The sequence below is a fragment of the Talpa europaea genome (genome assembly GCF_964194135.1).
Source record: "Talpa europaea genome assembly, chromosome: 4".
Lineage (NCBI taxonomy): Eukaryota > Metazoa > Chordata > Mammalia > Eulipotyphla > Talpidae > Talpa > Talpa europaea.
Genome location: NC_140070.1, coordinates 145,904,025 through 145,928,706, shown reverse-complemented (window position 1 = coordinate 145,928,706; position 24,682 = coordinate 145,904,025). Strand labels below are relative to the sequence as shown.

At 63.3% G+C, this 24,682-nt stretch overlaps 1 protein-coding gene across 1 annotated transcript in view; it reads right to left on the bottom strand.

Moving 5' to 3' along the window:
* Positions 1–355: 355 nt before the first annotated feature.
* SLC37A1 (solute carrier family 37 member 1) overlaps positions 356–24,682 on the bottom strand; it is a gene marked incomplete at its 5' end in the record, with an annotated part of 30,310 nt that continues 5,983 nt past the window's right edge. The window contains 16 exons of the mRNA XM_084232229.1: positions 356–523; positions 3,371–3,468; positions 4,739–4,817; positions 5,925–5,998; positions 6,760–6,808; positions 7,056–7,141; positions 7,873–7,935; positions 9,163–9,253; positions 10,955–11,086; positions 13,802–13,882; positions 16,024–16,061; positions 18,631–18,797; positions 19,441–19,517; positions 21,157–21,292; positions 23,926–24,004; positions 24,474–24,612. Coding sequence (XP_084088355.1) covers positions 455–523; positions 3,371–3,468; positions 4,739–4,817; positions 5,925–5,998; positions 6,760–6,808; positions 7,056–7,141; positions 7,873–7,935; positions 9,163–9,253; positions 10,955–11,086; positions 13,802–13,882; positions 16,024–16,061; positions 18,631–18,797; positions 19,441–19,517; positions 21,157–21,292; positions 23,926–24,004; positions 24,474–24,612 — 1,458 coding nt within the window. The 3' untranslated portion in view covers positions 356–454. The remainder of the gene's footprint in view (positions 524–3,370; positions 3,469–4,738; positions 4,818–5,924; positions 5,999–6,759; positions 6,809–7,055; positions 7,142–7,872; positions 7,936–9,162; positions 9,254–10,954; positions 11,087–13,801; positions 13,883–16,023; positions 16,062–18,630; positions 18,798–19,440; positions 19,518–21,156; positions 21,293–23,925; positions 24,005–24,473; positions 24,613–24,682) is intronic.

The window sequence follows — 24,682 nt, the reverse complement described above, 5'->3', positions numbered from 1 at the left end:
TGGCAGCGTCACAGGGGTGGCAGCGTCACAGGGCCGGCAGGGGGCAGCTGGCCAGCCACTGCTGCTCCCCGCCCTCGGCATTCCCGCAGCAGGGGAGTGGCCCTGGGGAGAGGGGAGCAGCCCTGCAGGGAGGGGAGCAGCCCTTAGGACGGAGCCAAGACACCAAGGGGCCGGGGGCGGCAGCCTGAGTTCTGGGCGCTGGGATCTGGGTGGAAAGCTGTGGCTTCTTGCACAAAGGAGGCCAATCCCTTCACACCTTTCCACCCAGATTTTACAGCGTGGCGGCCACAGGCCACAGGCCGCCATGAGCGGTGCTCTCAAGGAGAGAAGGGAGGACGAGCAGAGGAGAAGGAAGGGTGAGCACGACAAAGGCGATGACAGGACGCGGGAAGCTTGCAGGAAGCTTCCTTTCCGCCGTGGGCCACGAACCCAGCAGGGGAGGCACAGGGAGGACTTACGGCGCTTGCTCTGCCAACACCGGCCCGGGGCAGCTCAGCTCCTTGTGGATGAGGCGGACCAGGAGCTGCACCCAGAACATAGACGCCCCGTTACCGTGGTCACCGCAGAGGGACACCCTCCAGCCCTGCCCCGGATGCCCTGGCTCCCAGCAGGGGGCGCCCCCAAGGGAGTTCAGAAAACACAGGACCCAGCTCCAGAGGTCAGGCCGTCAGGGCAGATGCCTGGCACAAGCCGTGGTTCAAATGACGCGAGTCCACCGTAAAATGTCTATGTCAGACAGGGGGACACACGAGGTGGCCCACACCCTGGGCCCCGGGCGCTGAGGTCTCTGTCGGTGGTAACAGTGACAATTCTGCTAAACTGAGCCCCGAAACCTCCAGCTCCAGGCAGAACAGAGGCCTGCTGAGCCTTGGACAGACGCCCCCCGTCAGCGGGTGAGGCGCAGCCGCAGAGGCCCAGGGTAGGGGTAAAGGATGTCAGGCTTTTCCGCCGTCAGGACTGATGATGGATCCCTGCGGTCCTGAACGCACGCCTGAGGGCGGCAGCTGGTGTGGGGTGGGGGCCTGCGTAAGTGGGTGCGCCTGGGCTGGGATGGGCTTGTAAGGGCGGCGTCTCGGGAGAACGGGGCCACCAGAAGGAGAACAAGCAAGAGAACGCGACCACGAGAGCACGCGGGAGAGCCCAGAAGAGTGACAACCTGCCCGGGGCTGGGAAGGCCTGCCAGCCTCCTGGTGCCCCTGCCAGCCTCCCGATCCCCGGGCCCCCTGCCGGCAGTGTACCTCGTAAACTCAATAAAACCCTGGAAAAGCCCCCGAGGGCTCCAGGACTCACTCTCCTTCACCTGTCTTGCTCGGGGCCATCCTGCCGCTGCACCCGGGGTATAAAGAGTGGGGGGGACAGCACGGGGGCACGGGCGGTGACGGGCGCGGTGGAGGCGTGCAGCTGTGAAGCACCCCGAAGGCGAGGATGGAGCTCTGGGGCCTGCGCACGGCTCGCCCAGGAGGAGCCCGCGGCGGGGACACGGGCGGCGCGGCGAAGCCCACACGGGGAGAGGCTGCAGCGGTGCTGAGCAGGCACCGAGGGGGTCCGCTGAGATCATGATTTGGAAATGAAATGGGTCTTTCTGGGGAAGATGCCGCAAAGGCCGCTGGCCAGGCGCAGGCACGGCGGGAAGCCGGGGAAGGCGGGTGCAGGGTGAGTGAAAATGATACCAGGCTCCTCTGCCCTCCCGCCATGAGGACGGGTGACGGATCCCTGCGGCCCTGAACGCATGCCTGACGGCGGCACCTGCAGTGGGGTGTGGGCACGTGGAGATGGGATTCACCTGGGCTGAGACTGGGCTTAGGAGAGCAGAGACGCAGAGAGAACGAGCGCGCGAGAACCACGAGGAGCAGAGAAGCAGAGAGAACGCGCCAGAAGGCCGGAGAGCCCAGACACAGGGAAGACTCGCTGGGGGCTGGGAGCCTGCCCGCCTCCCGGCACCCCAGCACCCCTGCCTGCCGTGTGCCTGGTAAATCCCAATAAAGGCCTGAAAAGCCACCGAGGGCTCCAGGATTGTCTTCTCCTTTACCCCGTCTGCTCGGGTCATAGAAAACCTGCCCTGTGCCCACTTCTGCCGCTACGGCGGGGAAGGCGGGAAAGCGGGAAGGCGGGAAGGCTGTGTGCTTTGCTCTCTGAAAAGACCTGGCCCCGCCCAGCCTGCCAGCGGCCTCTCCTGCCGTCTCCCCCCACAAGGCTGCTGCCCAGGCCCCTTGGGCTCTCGGCTATGCTCCTCGGTGCCCAGCCTCTCCCTCTGGAGCGCCTACTGGGCGGCGGCCTGGACCAGCTCCCCTCCAGCTCCTGTCTCCAATCTCCCCACTGCTTCCTCCCCGGGCTCCACTGTCCCTCTGTCTCCATCTGACCAGCGCTGTCTGTCTGAAAGGATCTGGCTCCGTTCTCAAAATCTCAGTTCCCCCTCCGACCCCCCGGCCATGTTAAAGCACCTGGCTTCCCACAGTGCCCGCCCTCGCCTTCACCTGCGCGTGGGGCGCCCTCCTGCCGCGGGCCCCTCCCTCCCCAGCGGGCCATCCCTGCCACCCCCGCCTGGACACTCAGGCCTGCGCAGCTGGCGTGTAGCCGACGGCACGTCGCGGACACGCATGGCGTCTATTCACATCTGCGGTGACGGAAGTTCCACTGCTAATTAGGGAAAACGAGCTGAGGATTTCAGGGGGACCCTCGGCCATGAACAGACCCAGCCATCTGAGGAAGCACCGGGCAGCCTCCCAGCTCGTGAGTGGAGGCTGGCGTGGCTCTGGGGGCCCGGGCGCTGTATTTAGGGCTGAGAACCTACAACCTCACTTCATCAACGAAGCTGGCACCCCCAAATCCTTGACATGCTGTCTTGGGGTCCCCTGAGCCCTTTCTGGGGGTGAGGTGTGCGGGTGTGTGTGCAGAGCAGGCCGGGCCTCGTGACCGTGTCTCAGCGAGGAAGAAAGGAAACAGACCACTTCCATTCTTGGGGGCAGGGCAACCCCAGAACCACCAAGGCCACCGCCTGCCTGGGCGTCCGGAAGCAGCGTCTCCTCCACCCAAACAGCCCGGCGCGGGCGCCACTCGCGTGCTCTCTGGGAGCATCGGTGCTGCGGAGGGGCCAGGTCACCTGCCGCGAGGGCACATACCTGGCAGTGGCGGCTGGACCCACACACCTGGCCTGGCATGGCGGCTGGGCCCAGAGAAGCCCTGTGAAAGCTTGGGGAGCAGGCTGGTCGCCCTGGCTCTGACCCTTGCTCAGCCCAGGTAAAGGGCTTGGACACGCACACAGCCCCTGACCTGCCCAGACTCCGTGGGTGCCCACAGGGAGGGCACCACCGGCGTCGGGCTGCAAACCACAGGCGCGGTGAGAGAGGCTGTGGGAACGGCGGGGCCTTACCAGCAAGGCACAGGCGTCCGCAAACATCAGCATGTAGAACACGTTGTTCCACCCGGACGGGGAGATGAGCCCGGCCAGCAGCGGGCCCAGGGCTGCTCCTGAAACAGGAGAGCAGACACGGCGTCACGTGGAGGAAGGCTCTGGAGCAGGACAACCTCCACACTCAGGCCCATGGAACAGGATGGTGCCCAGCGCCTCCCAGTGAAAGGCACTCCTTCGCAGCTATGGGACGGCGGGGGCACACGGGGCGGGAGCGGGCTCACCGGACAAGGCCTGGGGGATGGAAGGTTCAGTCTCGCCGCCCCCAGGCCTGCCTCAGCCAAGGGCTCCTGGCCTCCCCAGCACGTGTCTCTGCTGTGCGGAGCCCTGGGCGTGGCTGCGTGAGGCCTGTAGTGAGAGCCTGCCGCCCGCACACCCATCCTGGCTCCAAGGGGTGCCCCAAAAAGGATGGTCTCACTTTAAACAGAGGGGTGACTGCCCAGCAAATTGTCGCCCCTGGATCCAACAGAATGAAGGACCTGACCACCAGGCCCGGGCCCTGGCGCGTTCACCGCCCCTCTGGGAAGTGCCTGCCTGTGCTGCTGGAGCACACCCCGGCCCCTGACCCCTGCACACACCCCCATCCCCAGGCCTGCCTCCCGCCCCTCCCCTCTGTCCCAAGCGGGGCCTGGATGGCAGAGGACACACCAGGCTGCTTGCCAGATCCTCTGGGGTGTGGGTCCACACCAGCCAAGTGCCAGGTCTTGGCTTCTCGTGTCTGGGAGGGCGCAAAGCCGGGTAGGTGGGCCTGAGCGGGAGGCTGCGGGGTGTCCTCGGGGGTGCGGTGGTGCCACCAGGAAAGGACAAGGATGTCACGGCCACCTCCCTTGCCGGTGGCACAGGCCTGGGGTCCCAGCAACCACCTGCTCGTTCCCGAGGGGCCTAGGGGCTCCGTTGTCCCCTCCCCCTCAGGGACATGGTGCTGAATCCTCTCCAATGCCCTCCGAGGCTGCTGATGCGGAATCTGGCCTGCCCGCGGCCTGCTACTCCTCCGTCATCACATTTACGATTCCGCCCCTCTTGGGACGACAGCAGTAAGCAGCCGAGGGCAGCGGTGGCAGGGTTGCTGACGGCGGCCCAGAGGAACTGGGCGGGGGGTGCTCCTTCCCACCAAGGAAAACTGGTTCCCACCAGGCCCTCCAGACCTCTGGGCCTTAGTGGCGGGCCCTGCCCACACCGGTCCCGGTTGGCCTTGCTTCCACTCTGCTCACACTTCAGAGCTCACCGGCCCCGTGCAGGGCAGCTGGAGCCGGCCCCTGCTCTGCAGGATGTGGAGCGTGGCCGCCCTCTGACCATTGCCAAGCGCGCGGGGCTGCCGGTGCCACCTACCTACAGAGCCGGTCCCATCGATGATGGCGGTGACAGTGGCGAGGGCCCGCGAGTTCCCCTTCAGGCTCTTGTGGGTCCCCTTGGAGGAGAGGAGAGCATGAGCGAAGCGGTCTCCCGGCTCAGAGGACACACGGCCACGTGCCCAGACGTCGCCCGAGAGTCAGCATGGGGGTTTCCATTAGGAAATCCAATCTGTCCTTGGAAAGGCGCCGTGTGGGGTCTTCCATCCTCAGACACGCCAGGAGCACCTTCCACGTGTGCTCCCCTCAGCACAGCCCCTCAGTCCAGCCGCACTGCCGTAGTGGGTGGGCACGCCCTTCCCCTACCCCACCCCTGCCCCGCTGCCAGCCGTTCTGCCTGGCCCTCCTGTGACACCTGTGGCCACAAGTCACCCCACCGGACAGTGGGCGCTGCGGAGGGCGGGGAGGGCTGGACTGGGGCCGGGGTGCATCCTGTGGGCAGCCCCAGGAGTGCTGGCTCCCCAAAGCCACGTGCACACACAAACTGAGGACATGAGAAGGCGAAAATCAGGGCAAAACATGCTAGAAGCCCAAACTATCAAAATAAACCAAAGCTGGTAGAAAAAAGGCGTGTGCGTGTGTGTGCGCACACATATATAATACAGAACACACGTGGGTGAAGGGGTGCTCAGGTTCCCCAGAATTTAGAAAGGAAATGAAAGCTTCTCTCCTGTCCTCTGATCTTACTGGTACGGGTCTGGTGGGGACCCTTCCAGAATCTTCTCTGCTCAGACAGGAGCAAGGACAGGCCATTAGGGAGGGCTGGCTATCTGGTAGAGAAGAGAGGCGCCCCAGGGGAACAGGCCCCCGGCCCTGGGGGGTTGGTGACGGGCAGACTCCTCCCCCAAGGCCACCAGAGAGGACTGCAGGGACGGGTGTGGGGCTGTGGACAGCGATGGTTTCTAGATGGGAGGGCCTGCTGCTGGCTGGCGGCTCTGGGTCGGGTTCTAGAAGGGCCAGGGGAGACACAGAGGAGCTCTGGGGCCACAGGAGCAGGGGAGGGCTGGCCTCCTCTGCGGAGGCCCGGAGGGCTGAGGGGGCAGCAGAGGGAGGAGTGCCTCCTTGCTCAGCCCCTGGGGAAGGGCAGCCTCTGCCTACCGCCACCGTCGACCGCGCGCCCGACAGGCCACCTGCCACCAGGACGCGGTGGCCCCGCCAGCACTCACCAGGTCTGTGGAGACGGCGGTGGTGATCAGGGCATAGGGCCCGCTGACCAGGGCCCCGCTGAGCAGTAGCATGGCTGTGGGGACCAGAGACCGGAAGGGGGTGAGCGAGAGACCAGAGCTCCCTGGAGAGCACCCTGGCCCCAGCGATCAGTAGGCAGCACCCTGGATCCTGGCCCAAGCTGAGCGCGCCTTGAAAGCCCAGGCACATCTTCCCAGCACGCAGGCTGTGAGGGGCCTGGGGCCGTTCCCTGCACCCACGCGGCCGTGGCGGCCATGCCCGGGGAGCAAGCGGCCACGTGCTGAGTAGCCCAGCCCGGTCTCTGTGCCCCGCACCCATGCCTCGCCTGCAGTGGAGGATGCCCCGGCACTCCCGAGGGGACCCATGCCAGGGCTGCTGGGCCCGTTTCTGGGACATGGTCCCTCTCCCGAGTGGCCAGCTAGGCTCTTCCTGGCACCAGCAGCCTGCCCTCTGGCCAGCTTTCATGGGGTTACGGCTGTCCAGTCTCCGGCTGTGACTTGTTCTGACAGAAGGTCATTTACTCGGTGTCAGAGTCAGAATCTGAGCTGGCTGCTGCGGGGCGTCGGCACGGACCCCCACGTGCGGTACAGGACCGGGGCCGAGGGAGCTGCCCTGCCCTGCTCTGGCTGCTGATCCTGCTTGAGAACTCCCAGGTGCCAGTGGCACCCCAGGCTATTGCTGCCACATGGGTGGCTGGCCGCCACACCTGCCCTCAAAGGCAAATGATCCGCCCCACGGCCCCCCAAAACCAGCCGGGACTGTTCTAGCCCCTGTGCACCAGGCCACGGCCATGGGCAAGGAGGGCACAGCACTCACCGATGGTGGCCTCCAGCCCCGCCTGGCTGATGGTGGAGAACGCGTAGAGCTGTGGGAACAGCGGTTACTGCACAGCCTCCGTGGGGGGGCGGGGCGCGCTGTGGAGCGGTGGGGGAGGGGCCCAGGGGCCTGGGGGCTTAGGGCTCACCTTGGGGAGTGATGGGGGTGGGCTAGAGGCAGTGGGGCAGCGCTCACTGTGGGGGCAGGGTGAGGCACGGAGGGTGGGGTGGGGTGGGGTGGGAGGTGTGAGCAGGGGGTTGTAGGGGCTGGGGAGCCCAGAGGGCGGCAGGGCTCACCGTGGGGGCAGCCAGCAGCAGCATCAGGCCGCAGGTGGAGGCTCTTTTCTCTAATCGGTCTGAGATCACACCCGCCAGGATCCCACCTGCAATGCGGGGGGCAGCTGCTGTTGGGGGAGGCAGCCAAGGGACCATCCGGTGACCCTCCAACTGGACCTGGGCTAAGGAGGCTCCTCCTGGAACGTGCCCTTCCAGAACCGGCCCCGAGCACAGGCCCTGAGAGGAGGCCATGGTGTGTGGGTCTGGACGGCACGCCCCGATGCAGCTGAGGCCACTCACGCCTGCGCCGGTGGGGAGGGATGTGGAGCCTCGCGAGAAACCCTCGCTGGTTAGAACTCACTCCCGATGGGACCGGCGGCCTGGACCTGTGGCCCCCCACCATGGGAATGGCCGGCTATGGCCACGGTGGGAGGCTCTTAGGCTGCCCCCCGGAGAGGTGGCACGGCAGGAGGGGGGAAGCAGCCGGACAGTCCCCTCTCCAGGCCCTTTCTCTGTCATCAGAAGCCACCGGATGGGGCCGGACCTCCACACAGGTCTCGGGTTGCTGTCACAATGAGGGGCCCTGCTAGTTCTGAGTCCCGTCTTAGGCTGGCCCCGAGCCCCCTGACCTGTTAGGGTACAGGCACTGCCAGGCTGTCGGCCCCTGGAAGGGGGGCTCTTGTCCAAAGGAGAGCCAGGAGGGGCCGCCCCAGCATGTTGGCCATCACTCCCAGGGAGAGACCCCTCGGAGAAGCAATCTGGGGAGCACGGTCTCTCTCAGGGTGGGGGCCACGAGTGCCTCTGCCACCGTGAGGAAGAGCAAGTGGCAGGAACTCACCGAAGATCCCGCCCACGTCGAATAAGGTGGAGAGCTCCCCAGCCCTCTGTGCGTCCAGGTGATCTGTTGGAACGACAGGGCCGCCGCCCCCAGGCGGTTGTGAGACCAGCACCCGAGCCTCACCCCGTAAGCACCACATGTCCCGGGCAGCAGTCACTGATGGGCTCAGGTGAAAGAGAAAGAGCAGCCCGCGGCGGGGATAGACCCACAGGAGAGCGGAACGCGAGCCCCAGAGGCGGCCCCCACCCGCCTGTGGAGCAGTGCCCTGCCCCGCAGTGGCACAGGGCACAGGACAGATGTGGCCCGGGCAGGGCAGCCCGGGAGAGGCTCGCCGGCACAGAGGGGAGGTCTGGTGGTGTGCCCACGCCCAGCTCGCCCCGCGCCTGGTAGCCGAGCAGAGATTGGGGCTCCTTCCCTCAGACGGGTGACGCTGGCTGCTGTGCCAGGAGCTGAAATGTCTCCCCTTTTGCAGCCACAGGGGCAGGGTGGGAGGGGGCAGCAGCTGCGACCGGGGGCCCACCTGAACGGGCCGCGTGCCTCCTGCCGTAACCCATGGGGAGAAGCGCAGGGCCCAGGCGCACCTCCTGCTCCCTGGCCTCTCCCGCAGGCCCCGTCTCTCCCGCAGACCTCTACCGTCTAGTCGGCCTCAGCCCAAGGCCAACCCCTCATCCTTGTGACACTGCTGGGAGTCCCACCCTACAGCTCTGCTCCCCGGTTCACCAGTGCCCGAAACCTCCCACGGGCCCCGATTTCTTCCTTCTTGCAACCCCCGACTCTGGGTCCAGGGGCTCGGGACCCTCCTGACCACACCCCTTACTAAGCAGCCCCCATCCACCTCCCTCACCCTGGCCACCCCCAGGCTGACACCCCTCGGTGCCCTTCCGGCCGTTCCTGCTCGGGTCCCGGCCCTCCCATCAGGCTTGGGCCATTGCTGGACTTTGGAAACGTGAGCCAACTGTCAGCTCTCCCTAGAGTTGTCTCCAACAAGCAGTCTCCAGGTCAGGCGACGAAGCATTTACCTGCTGGCCCAGGCGCCACTCCTGCTCCAGCTGCCCTGACCCCAGCCGGAGGGAGCTCACCCTAAATGCAGCTGCCCCAGGACAGCAAGGACTGTGGAGCCGGGGCCCGAGGCACGCACGCCCAGCCTCCCAGGCCCATCAGGCCACTACCATGGCAGCGGACGCTGTGTGTTTCCACGGATCCTGTGCTTGATTCAGGTCTCAGATGCTCGGGCATCCCGCGGGCCTTTCCTCCCCCAGCCTAGGCCCCCCGCGCCTCCCGGGCACTCACCCACGCTCGTGATGTACAGCGGGAGCCAGAAGAGGAACGTGTAGCTGACCAGCTTGGCGAAGAGCAGACACAGTGAGAACTCGATCACCCCCTGAAAGAGAGCCGCGGGGTGCGCACTCAGCAGGCTCCCCTAAGTGTGAGAGCGCGCCCGAGTTTCTTTCTCACCCCGTAAGAGGCGCCCTGGTCCGGCTCTGGCACCGGGAGGCGCCGGGTAAGGCCTCTGTCCAGGCAGCTGCGCGTGCGGTCGTGGGGAGGGGACCTGGGCGCCCTGCCCCTGGTGGAGCCCCAGCCGTGCGGGTCAGCACCCACTCCGACGCCAGGTCACCTATGGCAAGCAGACGGCAGTTCCAGACACACTCGGGAGATTCGCGTGGGAAATCGGGTAACCCTATGGGAGTGATTCCCCTCCCCGGGCTCCAGGGGGCAGGAAGGCCACAGAGACCAGGCCAGGGGCACCACCCGCCATGACGCAGGGACTGAAGGGACGGCCGCTGCCAGTGGGAGGAGATGGGGCTCCGAGCAGGAGCTGGCTGGGGCAGCTCGTCGGGACAGGCCGGGCCACGCCAGGACAGGGCTCTGAAGCCTGTCCTCTCCACTTTTGTTTCCAGAACTAGCGTCACCTACTTTGAGCCAAAGGATTTGCGGCAGCTACAAAATGAAGTATAGCAGAAAGGTCGCCTGTTGTTATTAATAACGTCTTTAAAAATAGCTTTTTATTTAAAACCTGCGTGCCCTGCAGGCCAGCCCAGAGAGCTTCTGGAGGCCGAAAGTCCAGGAGGGGCCCCGCTGCTCTCTCAGGGCCACGGCCCCCGCGTCACCCGCACCGACAGCACTTGTGCCTGGAGTGGAGTGTCCCCTTAGGGCTATTTCTTTGGTGGTCCAGCGGTTGCGGGAGGCCCTTGGCGTTCCAGCCCCTTCCCCCACCCCAGGGCAGGCTGTGAGCAGCCGCTCCTCGGCCAGTGGTGAGCTCTGTGGCGAGTCTCAGTGTGGTCTCCAGGCCACGCTCACACACCTGGGCACTGGGTGCTCCCTGCCCCCTGCCTTCGATAGCACCCAATTCTCTGCTGAGGAGCCCGAGAATTTAATAAAAGAAAATTCTAGCAACCAGAGTGTTCACCATCACACACCTCCACTGCCCGTGTCCAAGCCCCTGCGCTGAGCCCCCACGCCCCTGTCACTCACAGGTGAGTGGCCAAGAGGCCTGGAGCTACCTCGTGGGAGCAGCACAGGACTTTTCAGCAGAGAACAGGCCCAGCTTCTGTGGCCCAGCTGTTCCCAGGCCCCAGGCGCTGCTGCTTGTCCTGTCCCTTGGCCTCTGCACAACCTTCACCCCATCCCCGTTGGCATGCAGGAGTCAGTCGGACCAGAGTGTGCCCCTAGAAGCCCCTGGCAGGAGCCGGGCCCTGCGAGCCACACAGAAGGTAGAGTGGGGCCTCCTAGGGCCCACTCGGGGTGTCAGGGCCTGCAGGGAGGCCAGGCCGGGGTGCCCGGGGTGGGCTGCAGTCAGATGCTTGGATTTGTCAAGTGCAGACGGGAAGGCCTATCTGTCTGTGAGGTTTCTGAGGAGCTAAATGGAGTCAACTAATTTCAAAGACTCTTAACCGCAACGTGAGGCACGGAACATCTGTTCTGTCCTGAGACCCCCGTCCTGTAACTTCTGGCCACTGCTAGGGCCTCCTGCTGTGGATGCCGTGACCGTGGGCTTCACTTTCAGCTTGCTTAATCTACACGCTGTTTCTGTCTACTCAGCACCCCCATCTGAAGCTCGCTCCTCCCTGGCACTTGTACTCACAGGAATCTTCAGGGCCCCGATGAAGCTGATGGCAGCCATGCCACCCCCACTGTCGGCCGGGAGGATGACCACGTGGTTCTGATGGGCCGGGCGCTTCCCGTCAGGCGGCAGCAGGCACTGTGTCTCTGTGTCCTGGAACCACGCACACAGGGAAAAGAGAATAGGCATCGGCATGTCTGTCCGGGAGGTGAGGCCCAGGCCTCGCCACGGAGCTGTTTCCCTGTCCTGTGCTGGCACCACAGCCTTGCAGTGGTCAGCGTCCCGTGCTGTCAGGAGAGCCCAGCTGGACACGCAGGCCCAGGACTCCAGAGGTGAAGGATAAACTGGAGAGAGAATAACTACTTCAAATATAGAAAAGTGGGTTTCACACCGTGGGGGAGAATCGGCCCAGGGCATCCGCGCGGGTGACAGGTCCTGCGTTAACAAGCGCGTGGAACGGCAGCGACAGGCAACGAGCCAGTCCCATTAGACAATCGAGCAGTCGAGGCTGCATGACCACGGTGAGCGCAGAGAACGGTAACTCCGTACCTGCAGGTCTGCCTGGGCGAGGTTCCAAGGCGACGGCAGCTGTCACCGTGCGCCGGGGGCACGCGTGGGTCTATGGAAATGTCAGTGACCTCCCTCCGCGAGCCTGTACTTTCTACGCTCACCACTGACATGCCTTAGAATCAACAATGTTATTCAAAAATTCACACACTGACGGCAATATTTGACGGATCCGACATTCTGGCACTGCTGGAGGGCGGCGTGTGCGCGTCGGAGGTCCACGTCAGGGCCAGGATGCCCCACAAATGCCCTTCCCCAGTGGATTTCCAGGACTTGAAAAGAAATGTGCCAGCGTATCTCGGAATTCCCATGAAACCAGGCAGGTTCTGCTGTTTCTCTTACTATGACCAACGCAAGCTGGATTCAAAATGCAGGTGAATAAAAACGCGACCAGGCGCCCTGGTGCCGCCAGTTCTCGTCGGTGAAGAACAGGCACCCGAGGAAAGTATCTGGCAGCAGGGCCCTGGGATCGGAAGCCCAGTGCGTGGCCCAGCACCGGTGCACCTGCAGCCCACCAGATGAGAGTCTGGAGTAGACTCTGCCCTGGGGAGTCGAGGGGCTGTGGGGCCGGGGAGGCTGAATCGGCGCGTCCCACCACCCCCAGCTGCAGACCCTCCCAGGAGCCGTGGGGCCCGGAGACCCAGGCTGTGCCCGAACAGTGCAGCAGGCTCTCAGGGCCGCGCCATGTGTCATCTGGACTGGAAGAGCACAGGGGTTTAAAACCTGCCAAAGGCCGCTGGGAGGACACCGGCAGAGGGAGGGGTGAGGCCCGGCCTCGCAGGAGCGGGCGCCCTCTGCCGGGAAGAGGCGGAGCTGGGGGGCGGGGCGGCCGTGGAAGGACCCTTCCTGAGAGGAGGGGAAGAGTGACTCTGCAGACAGCACCCATGGGGGTGGCACAGGGAGGCGGTGCCTGCAAGAGTGGGGGTAAGTGAGGGCGCTTGCTGCCCCCTCACAGCAACCACCATGTGGGTGATGGGAAGAGCCAGCTCTGGGGACAGGACTGTCACCCCCCGCCGAGAAACAGGGAGCGTGTGCACCCTGACCCCTCTGCTCCAACACCCTCAGCCCGCGCCTCCCACCTCCCTCGACGCCACTGCACTGGGGGACGGCTGCTCGGAGACACGAGATTCCCACTGGTGAGCAGGGCTCATGGCCGGCAGCCCAGGCCCCACTCGGAGTCACCAGTGTGTGCAGGCCTCAGCCACCAGGACACCCCCCCGGGAAGCAGAGCGGACCGGGACAAGCTCAAGGCCGACAGACCATCCCCCCCACCCTCCAGGATGGGGGGCTGGGCCTGGCTCTGCACCCACTCTTGCTTCGGGGCTCGGCTCCACCGCTCCCCAGAGAGGCCGGTTTCCGGCCTGGCCCGCGAGAGCAATGGTGGTGGTGGTCGGGCCCGGGCCGTGCGGGGCTCCCAGTTCCTGGGGTCTGAGCTGGGTGGCTCCCAAGGGGACCCCGGCTGTCCTGACAAACTTGTAGGACATCCACCGGCGCCCCAGAGCCGCCCCCTGCTCGCGCCCTCACTGCTGTGGAAGGGCCAGGCCGAGCCTGGCGCGCGCTCAGGGCACAGTGCAGGAGCCGAGGGGACACGGGGCTGCCCAGCACTGCAGCCAGGCCTGCCCGAGGCCTGCAGGCCGGGGGGGCGGGGGCAGGCTGCCCGCTGCTCTGTACCAAGTGGACTTTCCGGCCTGGAAGTTCATGTCTGTGGCGTGAGTGAAGGCATTTTTGTTAGCGAAGATGAAGACAATTTTTTTTCAACGTAAACTCAGACGTGAGTGGAGAGCAATCACTGCTGCACTCCCCCTGCGCACACTTTTCTGTCTTCCATATTCCAACCAACACAAATAACTTTCCTTAGGCAATAGAGAAAGGCAAGAAGTCTGTTCAGCAGCTTCATCTCTGAGCTCTTGGATTTGAAAGGGAAGATCGTAGGTAACAATTTCAATGACTAACCCCAAGCTAAGAGCCCTGTGGCCTGGGAGGTCACTCGTGTGGGGACCAGGCAGGTAGTGCAGCACCTCTGTGCCTCAGCTTCCTCCTCTGTACGAGGAAGGGAGTGGGAGGCCAGGGCGCTGGGCCTCAGGCCCCAGCCCACCCCGTGTTCCCTCCTCTCCCGGGAGCCCTGACTGCGTGTGTGCCGCCCGGCGGCCTTCAGGGCAGCGTCAGCTTGGCTGCTGTCTCACCTGCCTCCCCTACCTACCGGCCCCCGGGTCCCCCTGCAGGTGTCACAGTGAGGAAGCTGAACGGGCAAGCGGGTTGTGAGCACAGGTGCAGCCGGCAGGCCCTGCGCTGCTCACTCACCAGGACCTTGCTCTTCTCCCCTGTGGCCAGCTGCTTCTGGAGCCGGAATCGGTGCGTGCCGTTCTCGAAGGCTTTAGCCTGCTGGGAGAAGCCCCTCCGTCAGGGGCACCCGAGCCCGCAGCAGAGGCCCCTCCCCACTCCACTGCAGCTGGGGCGGCGCGTGAACGCAGTTTGGGAACAGTCCATGCTGAGGGGCGGGCGCCGTGAAGGGACTGCCCTCCCCTTGAGTGGCCAATGTTTTCAAGACTTCGAAAGAGCCCTTGAGAACTAGTGCAGGCCAACGCTCTTGAACGCGGAAGAAACAGGCCCTTCCTCGTCAGTCACAGCCTCCCGGATGGACGGCCTGGCTGAGGACAGGAAGGGCCTGTGCCCTGAGCGACGGCGACCCTGCCCCCACGTCCAAAGGGAGGCTCCCTGAATATAACTCATGTCACCAAAGCAGCTTTCGTTACTCCTCTAATGGCGAAAGTTCATTTGTCTAAGAAATAACATGAGCAAATTCCCTTTAAAATAAGGCCTCCTTCTAGCCTCAGGCGGGCGGTCAAGCACTCACATTAGTATCGGTCACAACAGACCCCCGAAGGCAGGGAAGCCGGGGGACCTAGCTCTGGATCAGTTTAGGGGAGATCCCAGCAGCATGTGGTGCTGCCAGAGCTACGGGAGGCTATAGGGGGGCTGTGGGGTGGGGGAAGAGGGGCTATAGGGGGGCCTGCAGGGAGACCTACCGGGCCTACGGGGTATCTGCAGGGGCCTACAGGGCTATGGGGTATCTGCAGGGGCCCACGGGGCTACGGGGTATCTGCAGGGGCCTACGGGGCTACAGGGGGAACTGCAGGGAGGTCTACGGGGTTCTGGGGTATCTGCAGGGGCCTGCGGGGCTACAGGGTATCTGCAGGGGCCTATGGGGTATCTGCAGGGGCCTACAGGGCTACGGGGTATCTGCAGGGGCCTGCGGGGGCTACAGCGCATTCATGGCGCTCCTTTCAGAGCGACGAGGGGTGTGTTTACAGGGAACAGCGCTCACTTGAAAAGGTACCTGGAAGTCAAAGGAAAACACGCTGACCACATCGTAGGAAATACGACAATAAATCTTTCAAAGAGGTGTGCGCTCAGAGGAGCCTGCCCCCTAGGGCTCAGGGGTGGCTTGTGGCAGGCCAGGGGGCCTGGGCTAGGCCCTGGCCCGCGCATCTGCTGCACCGTCCCGGCAGGAGGCAGAGCTGCCGTCTGGTGGAGCCGGGGAGCTGACTGTTGGCCGGGGGCCCGCGCAGGCGCAGTCTATTTCAAGAGCCCTCTGCTGCTGGCTGCGGTCAGCTAAGAATTCAAGGGAAGAACTTCTAGAAAGTACCCCGAAAGGGAAGGGGCTGCTCTCCTTTTCCTCCTCCTCACCCCTGCTGGCTGAGATGCGGCCAACGGCTGCTCTCCAGCAGCCACCAAGACCTCCCCCCACCCCCCACGACAGGGATAGACCTCCCTGGGCCCCGAGGCATGCCTAGACATGGAGCCCCAGACAGGAGGCGCGGGGTCCCCAACACTGGCATGTGCGCCCCAGCCCTGGCTGGTGGCACCGCATTTACTGAAGGTAAGACAGACAGACGTGTCCATCTCACCGCCGCCGCCGCTGCGGGCTGCACCAACGTGCAGATGGAGAAACTAAATCAGCCAAACTCCGAACCTGCGGCTTTGGACCCAACAGAAGCCACAGAGGAGAGACCCTAAGTCTAAGTCGAGACCCGAAGCCAAGCACGGATCAGAACCCGGCGGCTGCGCGGCGGCTGAGGCAGCGGGCGACACTTTCGTCAGCGTCCTCAGGCCCGAGGCGAGCACAGGGCATCGGCCGATGCGTGTTTCTTGCTCATTTGAAATAAAACCAGCTGAAGAATCAAGTCTGCACACGACCAGGTAGTCACAGGAGATGCGGGGACAGAGGCACGCGTTCCCCGCCCCGGGGATGAGGCCAGCAAAGCCCCAAGTGGAAACTCGGGGGGGACAGGAGATCTGTTTTCTCCCCCACAGTGAGTCAAAGAAGAAAACGACACCACACGCACGCACACGCGCACACACGGGACCTCAGGAGAGTGGCGTGAGAGCACGCAGAGGGACGTGTCAGAATCGAGGTGACCTGTTACCACCGCGCTACAGACAGGCCGGCCTGGGGACAGAGGGGACACCTGGGGACGCACGCAGTCTGGACGACAGGGAGCGGAGAGCGGGTGGGTCCTTACCGCCACCAGGGAGGAGGAGCAGGCGATGTCCTTGGGATCTGAAACAGCAAACACAGGCGGCTTGTGAGCGGCGACCCCCCAACACGGGCGAGGTCCTGGGACGCGCACCGGCCGCCGCGCCTACCGAGCGAGCGGCAGCTTCAGACAGAGAGGCGGCCCGGGCCCACGGCGCCTGCCCAGAGCTCAAGGGGGACGTCGTCCTCCGCCACCGGCACGCAGCACAGGCATGAAGGATGCGGAGCGTGGGGCGCGCCACGCGAGACTAAGCCAGGAGCTGCGGCGACAGCCCCCGAGGCCGCCACGGTGGGTGGGAGGAGAAGGGCCACCGGGGTGCAGGCAGCGAACGCCAGGACACCACCGCCGGGCGCTTTCTGTTGTGGAGTCAGGAATGCCAACCAGTGGGGACCAAACGTATCTTCATGTAGAACAAAATCCTTCTTTCCACACGTGAGGAAGGAAGGTCGCGCAGAGCCCGCAGCTAGAGCCGGCCCCTCTGCCCGGTCTCCTCTCTGAGGCCCGGGCCCGCCTGGGCTGTGCGCCCCGGCAGACGTGGAGCTGGAGGGGCATGGAGGCACTTTCGGGGCCAGGCAGGGGTGGGGTCGCTCGGTCCTGAGAGCCCTCCTGGGACGTGCGCCCCATTTACACCAGCAGCTCTCCCACGGGGTGTCCTCAGGCACACCCACAGCCCAGGGGCCAGTCAGGGGTCTCCGCTCCTTACAGGGGGTCTCCTGGCTCAACCGTGGGGGCTTTCTCCCCGAGGAACCAGGTGGAGGGAGAGTGTCCCCAGCTCGCCGCAGCACTGGGAGGCATGCCTGGGCACGGGCCCCTGAAATAAGAGGGAGGCAGCGAGGGAGGAGGTGGGAGGTGATGGGGTGTTGGGACAAATGGGAGGCAGCTCTAGGGAGCCCCCATGCAGATCCTCTTACCAAGGTCTCCCCCCAAACCCGGAAGGCCCAGGAGTGTGACTGGGTGGGGACGGAGCTCTGATTTTATCGCAAAGAGCAAACGGGAGCACCCTTGTTCTCCCTGCCGAGCGGAGCCGCCCAGCAGCCGGGGGAGTATGGGTGCAGTTCTGGCCCCGGCGCCCACTGCAGCCCTCACTGCAGCCCTCACCGCCTGCTTCCTCCCCAGCACCAGCCCTGCTACCTGCTGGGGAAGAGAATCCAGCCACGCGGACTGTACCCTGGGGCGGAGCGCCACAGGCCCGGGGGCCAGAGGAGGAGGAAGCTGCTGTTCATGAGGTGACACCAGGTGCCTGACACACCAGCAGCCTGGGAGTGCCCAGGTGAAGGAAGCAGGCAGGGAAGCTGGTCTGCAGGAAGCAGGCGACCAGAAGGCCTTTCCCAGAAGTCCAGGGACACCAGAACTCCAGTGAATGCCATGGCTCAGCCATCTGGAAAGGAGCCCTAATCTCCCACTGTCCGCTGCCCCCTTGAGGCCGCCCTGACTGCGGGCCTGCGTCCCCCCTCATCGAGGACGTCCCTCTCCCATAGACAAGGTGGCCAGTGTGTCTGTAGCCAATAGGTGACGTCATGATTTTAGAAATTAGAAAGGGCATTAGCCTTAGCAGCAAGGAAAAGGAGTAGGAAACTGAACAGGACAGGCAGGTGAGGGGCAGCTCCGCACGCAAAGCTGAAGCCCCGATGCTGGCCAGAGTGGACAGTGACTGGCTCCTGAGCACGCGCTCCAGGGCCCTTGATTTTATTGTGCTTTAAACTAAACCATGGGGGGCCTCCCCGGTAGCGCAGCAGTTGAGCGCTGGGTTGCGAAGCTGCCCGCAGCCTCTGCAGCGCCGGTTCAATCCCCGGCTGCCGGGCGAGGGTCCCGCATGGCGCGCAGACCTCTCCTGCCGCCCGCTGCTCCCCTCAGCGTGTATTTCGTCAGTCTGCCTGTTCTGTTCCCCGCTCTGGCTCTGGTGAATTCTCTCACCCTCCTGCACTTCTGACTGTACCCAGTGCTTGTATAAATAAATAAATAAATCTTAAAAAATAAATAAATAACTAAACCATGGAGGGAAACGCGAGCGCGGCTCATCAGAACAGCGGGTGGGCGGAGCGCAGACGCCATCTGCTTTCCCGCCATCGCCGACTATGGATGCTTCCCATCACCGTGACCTGTGGTGCTTTTCCTGCTGCATCTTGACTTTAAAAGCTAATTTCTAATTCAACTAATTGGTACTGAGTCTCCGATGGGACAAAAAACCTGGCAGGGCGCTCTTTACCTAATCAAGACACAGGGTTTCATTCATGCCAGGGCTTTGTGACGCTGTCCCAGAGCATCTTATCACAGCGCAAACACGCTGGCGAGGGGCCAGCTGGGCAAACAGGTGCAGCCATACGGCCGGCGCTGCCCCTGCAGGTGAGAGCCGTGGCAGGCTGTGGAAGAGGCGGGCCTCCCGAACTGGAAACCCACTGAGGTGAGGGAGAGGCTACTGGCCAGAGGGACAGAGAGGCAGGAATTGAGACACTGGACACTCCAGAAATCAGCAAATACCCAGCAAGCCATGGCGAGAGGTTAACTGGGGAGTCCACGCTGGAGGAGGACAGTTGTCCGATCGAGTGGAGGGCACTGGGGCGACTCAGCCACCGTCGGCGGGGGTGTACTCACGTTCGATGAGGAAGAGAAAGCACACTATCCCCATGGCCGCCACGATGGCCCCAGGCACGATGAAGGACAGGCCCCAGCACGTGGACACCCAGTAGCCAGCAATCAAGGACCCCAAAATGTTGCCCACAGAGGTGTGGGAGTTCCAGACCCCCATAATCAAGCCTCTCCTGCAACAAGACCCAAGATGGCAAATGAGGCAGGGGGCTGGCTGGGCGGCACGGGCACACTCAGGCGGAGGAAGTGGGGTCTCGGAGCTTCTTGAAAGACGCCCCACCAGTGTGCGCCTCTGCAGCCCAAGTGGGGTCACTGTGGACACCTCCGCCCACAGCTGTGCACATTGGGCCCCACTGCCAGAGGAGGAGGCCAAGCGAGGCTGGGGAGCTGGCTCCTCTTGTCCCCCCGCCTTCTTAGGGCCGCCCGCTGCCTGTGGACGCTGGGCCTGGGCCGCTGTGGAATCTGGTCTGGGAGCAGCTGGCTGGCAAGTGCTGGGTGACGGGGGCCAGGACCTGTCGACCTCTGGGAAAGTGGACTTGGGTGGGGCCTGGACTCTGCATTTCTCCTGGGCCCCAGGCTGCTGGGGCCTGCTGGCTGACCCTGCCCACAGCAGGGAGGGATCCCCGAGGACAAAAGTCCATCTGGACTCACCACCCCAAGCCCAGAGGTGCAGATCTCCTTACACCACACACCACACTAGTGACAGCAGCTTGCGCTATAGTAAGTCTCAAGACCCACCGAAAATAAACTGGTCTGGTTTTCATCAGAAGCTCTTAAATAATACTTGCTGCCTGGAAACAGGGCTGCCGTTCTTACCTCCCTTTTCCAAACCAGTTGCCGAGGCAGGTGACGACGCTGGGCCAGCCGGTGGTCTGCACCAGTCCGTTCATGATCTGTGCGGGCAGAGGGGAGATGTGGGCAGCGTGTAGGAGCCGACAGCCTGCGGGTGAGGCTCGCGCACCCACTTCTGGAGCCCGCGGGTCCGGGATGCTGTGGGAGGCTCGGGGAAGCCAGGGGATCCTATTTACCGTGGGCCTCGACAGCCAGAGATGTGCCCCAAACAATGGTGTCCATGCCTCTTACTATAAAAGCACCTGAGCCCTGGCGTGAAGGTTTTAGAGTGAGAGAAAAGAAAGCAAAGAAGCTCTCTGGACAGGTGTTATCTATAGTTAAGAGCTTGGATCCAAGCTTTCTGTTTTTTTTTTTTTCTCATCTAAAAACTTTATGAGGGCTTCCCTGGAGGCACAGGGGTTAACTTTCAGCACTATGAAGCTACCCGCAGCCACTACAGCCTGAGTCTGATCCCCGGCCAGGGAGCTGACCCACATGGCACAGCAGACCCCTCCTGTCTCCCCGCTGCGCCCCTCAGCAGTGTATTTCAGTCAGTCTGCCTGTTCTGCTCCCCACTCTGTCTCTGGCGAATCCTTTTACCCCTCCCACCCCATTTCTTCTATGCATAAATAAAAATAAACCTTTATTAAAAACAAAGAAAAAAGTATAAAAACTTTATGAAAGGATAGAAAAATGCACCTCTTTTCGCAGAACTGGGGGTGAGCTACAAACACAACGCGGCTTGCATGCTGCACACTGCCGCTTCCCGTCTGGAGCAGGCAGTACCTGCGGAGGCGCTGCAGAGAGCCTCCCTGGCCTAGCACTTTTCCAGAGCCCGGCTGGCACGTGAAGGAGGCGCACTCCAAGCGGGCGAGCTGGTGTGGGGCAGCTTCAGAGACCACATGAAACAAACTCGCCCAGCGCCCTGGCAGCCGCCCCTGGCCACCAGCTCCTCCGGAGACTGACTGTGCCCGTCAGGCCTGTGGGCCCAGACTTGACCTCGCCCCAGGGATGTGCTAGGACTCTGGAAACTGCTGTTCCCTCCCTCTAATTTTCTCTGTTACTATACAAGGTAAATCAATTTTATAATTAAAACAGCCAAATGTTTCCAAGTCCAAGGCAAAATCCGTAAAAGCGAATTACGTGCGGTTGCTCTGGTGATTTCATACCTTGACCCCTGGCTGTTTGGAGGCCAGAAGTTGAGCTTCATTATCTCAGTCATTTCCTATTTCTAGTCAATATTTACCCACAGGGCGCCCAGAGGGCAGAGGCAAGAGATCCAGAAAAGGCTGGACGCAGATGGAAGGGCACAGCTGTCTCAGATTCCCCCCACCCCTTCCCTGCCCCAGCCCGCTCTCCTCCACCCCGGCCACACCTCACACATCCGGCTCCCGGCTGGTCAAAGCAGTCACAAGACAGAGCATCTCAAATGCACCCATGCCAGGCTGAAGGACGTGGCGGGGCTCTTGCAGACAAGCAGGGTCCTTTAAAAGGCACCTCCTGAAACTAGGGCCAACTTCACAGCCGTGGCACCTCAGCGCCCAGAGGAAGGGGAACTTGGCACGCCTGCTGCCCCCTGCAGACAGGACTGGCTCCGCTGCCCCACGCCCCGTGTGCTCTGGGCAGAGGCCGGGCCCTGTGACATCAACACCCCCACCTCAGCCTGGAAACCTGGGGCTGAGCCTCAAGCCCCAACCTCACCTGAGTCAGCATGTAGAACCCCAAGCTGTGGATGTTGTAGAAGTACCCCAGGCCGAACAGTGCGGTGAAGGCGCCACTGGCCAGCATCCCAAAGGTCAGGTAATGCCTGATGGGCAGCCGCTCCCCTATTATGCCGCTGTGGAGGGAGAGACACACATGAGGAACAAACACTCCCCGGGGCCAGCAGAGGTGCTTCTTCCCGGATGTGCTCGCGCTGTTCCTGAGCTACGGGATTTCTAAGCAGCGCAGTTTCCAGAAAGGTTCCATCACCATGATTCCTTTCTGGTGTTTATTAACCAGAAACTGGCAGTGGGCACCATCTTTCAAGACTCCTTCCTTCTAGGAAGTCACTAAACGTCACATCATAAGATCTCAGACACGACTCCGCGACAGCTGACAAGCGGGACAGCCCAAGGCACCTGCTCGCCCGTCCTGCTCTCTCCAGAGGGCTCAGGCGAGGCAGGGCAGGCAGTGTGAAAATTGAAGGAGTTGAACCACAGACAAATGTCCTGGGCGGGGACCGATGTGCGCTCGGGCAGCCACCGGGCCCTGGAGCTGCAGCTATGTCACCTGCACTGGGCTGAGCTCAGCAGGACGGGGGTCAGCTGGGGGACGCACCTTGGCTGGCTTAGTAAGATAGCTCCAGGGGTGCTGTGAGGGCGGAGTGTCCAGTTTCACCCCGGGTACCCAGCTCCAGGCCTCCGCCAGCGTCGTGCCATGCCACCCAGTGCCGCGCGGAGCCCACTCCTCACTGCCTGCTGGGAACACCCCCAGGAAACTTGACATTGTGACCGAGCACCTGAGCGAAGACACCACAAGACAGGCACAGCGGGGGCCAGCCCTCCGCCACCCTGAAATACCCGGGGCCTGTTTGCTTCACATATCCACTCTGGAGGAATATGGAGGACGCCTGCCTCCAGCGAACAGCACTCTGGGAATTGGCTCCGAAGGCTGGTCTCCTCTGGAGAACCGGTACACCAGAGAGTGCTTCCTTCTGCATTTACCAAGTGAGAAAGACCTGCCCAGTGTCCCACAAAGACCTTACGCACAGAGGAAGTCACTCAAAGCCATGAACAAGTCAGATCGAACTTTAAGCCGAGCAGAAAGTGACCACATGACGGGGCATCCAGAGGAATGGGGTCTGCACCTCACGGCCCACTGCTGTGGTGGACACACGCCCGGGGGGCACCTAGTGGTCACGGGCCCTGGAGCCAGGGGGTCAGTGAGGGCTCAGGCATGGCCTGCCTCACTATAGTGCCTCAGGCCCAAACCCTCTGAGCGATGCTGAAGGAAAGGCCAAGAGAACGGGCACCAGCCCGCCTGTGCCAGCTCAGCAGTGACGGCCACACGTGCAGCTGCCAGGGAGACCCGGCCCCGAGGGGCCCTTGGCTGACCCGCTCTGACGCGCCGTGCTGCACCAGCAGGGAGGGGGGAACTGTGCGGCCATGCAGGGATGGATGCAGTGGTCATCAGCCTTCTGTGGACTTTGCAGGACATGTCTGCGCTGGACAGTTGCAGCAGCGATGGCCTCTCAACACCACGTGGCCACGCAGCCCCACTCACCACCAGCTTTTTGCCTCCACGCCCCACCTCTCGGCTGGTGGTGCTCCGTGGCGAGGGTGACCGGTGGGCTGCCGTGAGTCAGGACCACCCCCGGTCCCCGCCCCTGGGTGCCACAGTGCCCCCTTTTCCTAGGGGTCAAAATCACTCCCAGCTGAGAACCACGTCCAAATTCCGCTTTCTAGACACGCAGGCTCCGAGCTTCCACCGCAGTCAGAGGGACGGTGCCCACGCGGGTCACAGTCTCTAGACTGTAGTATCTGACCTCGAGGGGAACACGGTGAGCGGCCTGGCTGCGACCTGGCTGTGCCCGCAGACTCTGCGCCGTCCTGGGCAGACGTCCCTGCAGCTGGGCTTGGGACCCTGCTACTCCTCGGCCCATTCAGGCGCGTTCTGAGCAGCACGCTGCGGGCAAGTGTGGGCGAGGGGATGCCGCCTGCCAGGCAGCCACCAGCACGAGGGCCTGAGGCTGCTGGTGGACCTCAGGGAGGAAGCTCAGCACTTGCAGGGATCCCTGTGGTTCTATAAGCTCCAAGGAGCTCAGTCTCTGAGCAAACATCCCTTGGGGAAAAGGCCCAAGTCCCTACAAAGCTTGTCTGCTGTCCGTGTGACACCCGGCGGGGCGGACATAGGGTCTTTCCCCACCTTCCGTCAATTCGAGATGGCGTCAAGGCGGGACCCATGTAACAGACGCAAGGAGCGGAATGCCGGGCGCGGTCCTGAGCCTCCCACACGCACTCGCTCATTTAATCCTCACCACAGTCCTGTGGTGGTCAGAACCACAAGGCCCGTTTGGCAAAGGGGAAACTGAGACCCAGAGAAGCAAGAGAACTTGCCTGGCCGGGAGAAGTGGCTTCAGGCGGGGGTGCGTGTGGGGCTGGGCCGCAGGTGCTGGGTCCTGCCTGCTGCTGGGTGGGGTCAGGCCCTGGGACGTGTCATGGTTGGTGGCCCGAAACCAGAGGGGAGAGTGTGTCCCCTTGAGCCTCCCTGGGGGCTGTGAACACCCTGCTCCTCGGCCGCCACGTCCTGCTCTCCAGGTGAGGGAAGCCAACCCGGACAACTGGGCCGTCAGCACGATGCCTGGATGACCAGTGCCTGCTCCATGCGAGCCCTGACCACAGAGCAGCTGCATGTCACCCTGCCCGGGAGGAGTGCAGAGGGAGCGGGTGTAGGGCAGGCTCATCCGGGGCCCCGCTGGCGCAGACCCACCTCAGGTACATGCCGACGGCGTAGGCGCACAGGAAGGCGTAGTCCAGCGCCCCGAGCAGCTGCTGGTAGTTGTCCTGATCTGCAGGGGATCAACAGCTAAGTGGCAGCGTCTGCCTGCTGCCATGGGCCAGGTCTCGCTGTGCTCTCAGGAGGGACAGGCAGCTTGGACGGGGACACCTCCCACTTGGCTGCTCGTTAGGAGAGACAGTCGCCATGTTTCAAATCTGCACTGAACGTGCATGGCGGGGCTAACGTCTCCCCTGTTCATGGTTATAAGTTCATTCAGTTTATTCATCCTGCTTCACCGAGTGAAATGGATTTGCCTCCAATTCCGATTCCCCCAAACAGCACCTCTCCTCAGGCGGCCACCTAGCATGCTGCCCTGGCGACAGCGGAGCTGGACGTGTGGGTGGTTGAGGACAGCTCCCTGTGGAAGCCCCTGCTGCTGCCCCCCAGGCCATCCGCTCAGCATGTGCCCCTGGGGAAGGGACAGCTGCCCGGCACCACTGGCCACCACGGATGGACACAGTGGCCTGCGGAGAACTCACCAAATGGGGCCCATCCGCAGTTGGTCTGGTTGTCTGGGAGAGAGAATGGGGCGACATCTCGGGCTCTTTGGCTCAGGCTGTTGAGCTCGATTCCCCCGTCGTCGTCCTCGGAGGCAGCACAGTCCCGGTGGAGCTCCCCCTAAGGCGGCAGGGGACAGGTGGGGGGGCGGGGGAGGGAAGAGGTGAGGAGGCCTGCAGCCTCCAGGCTC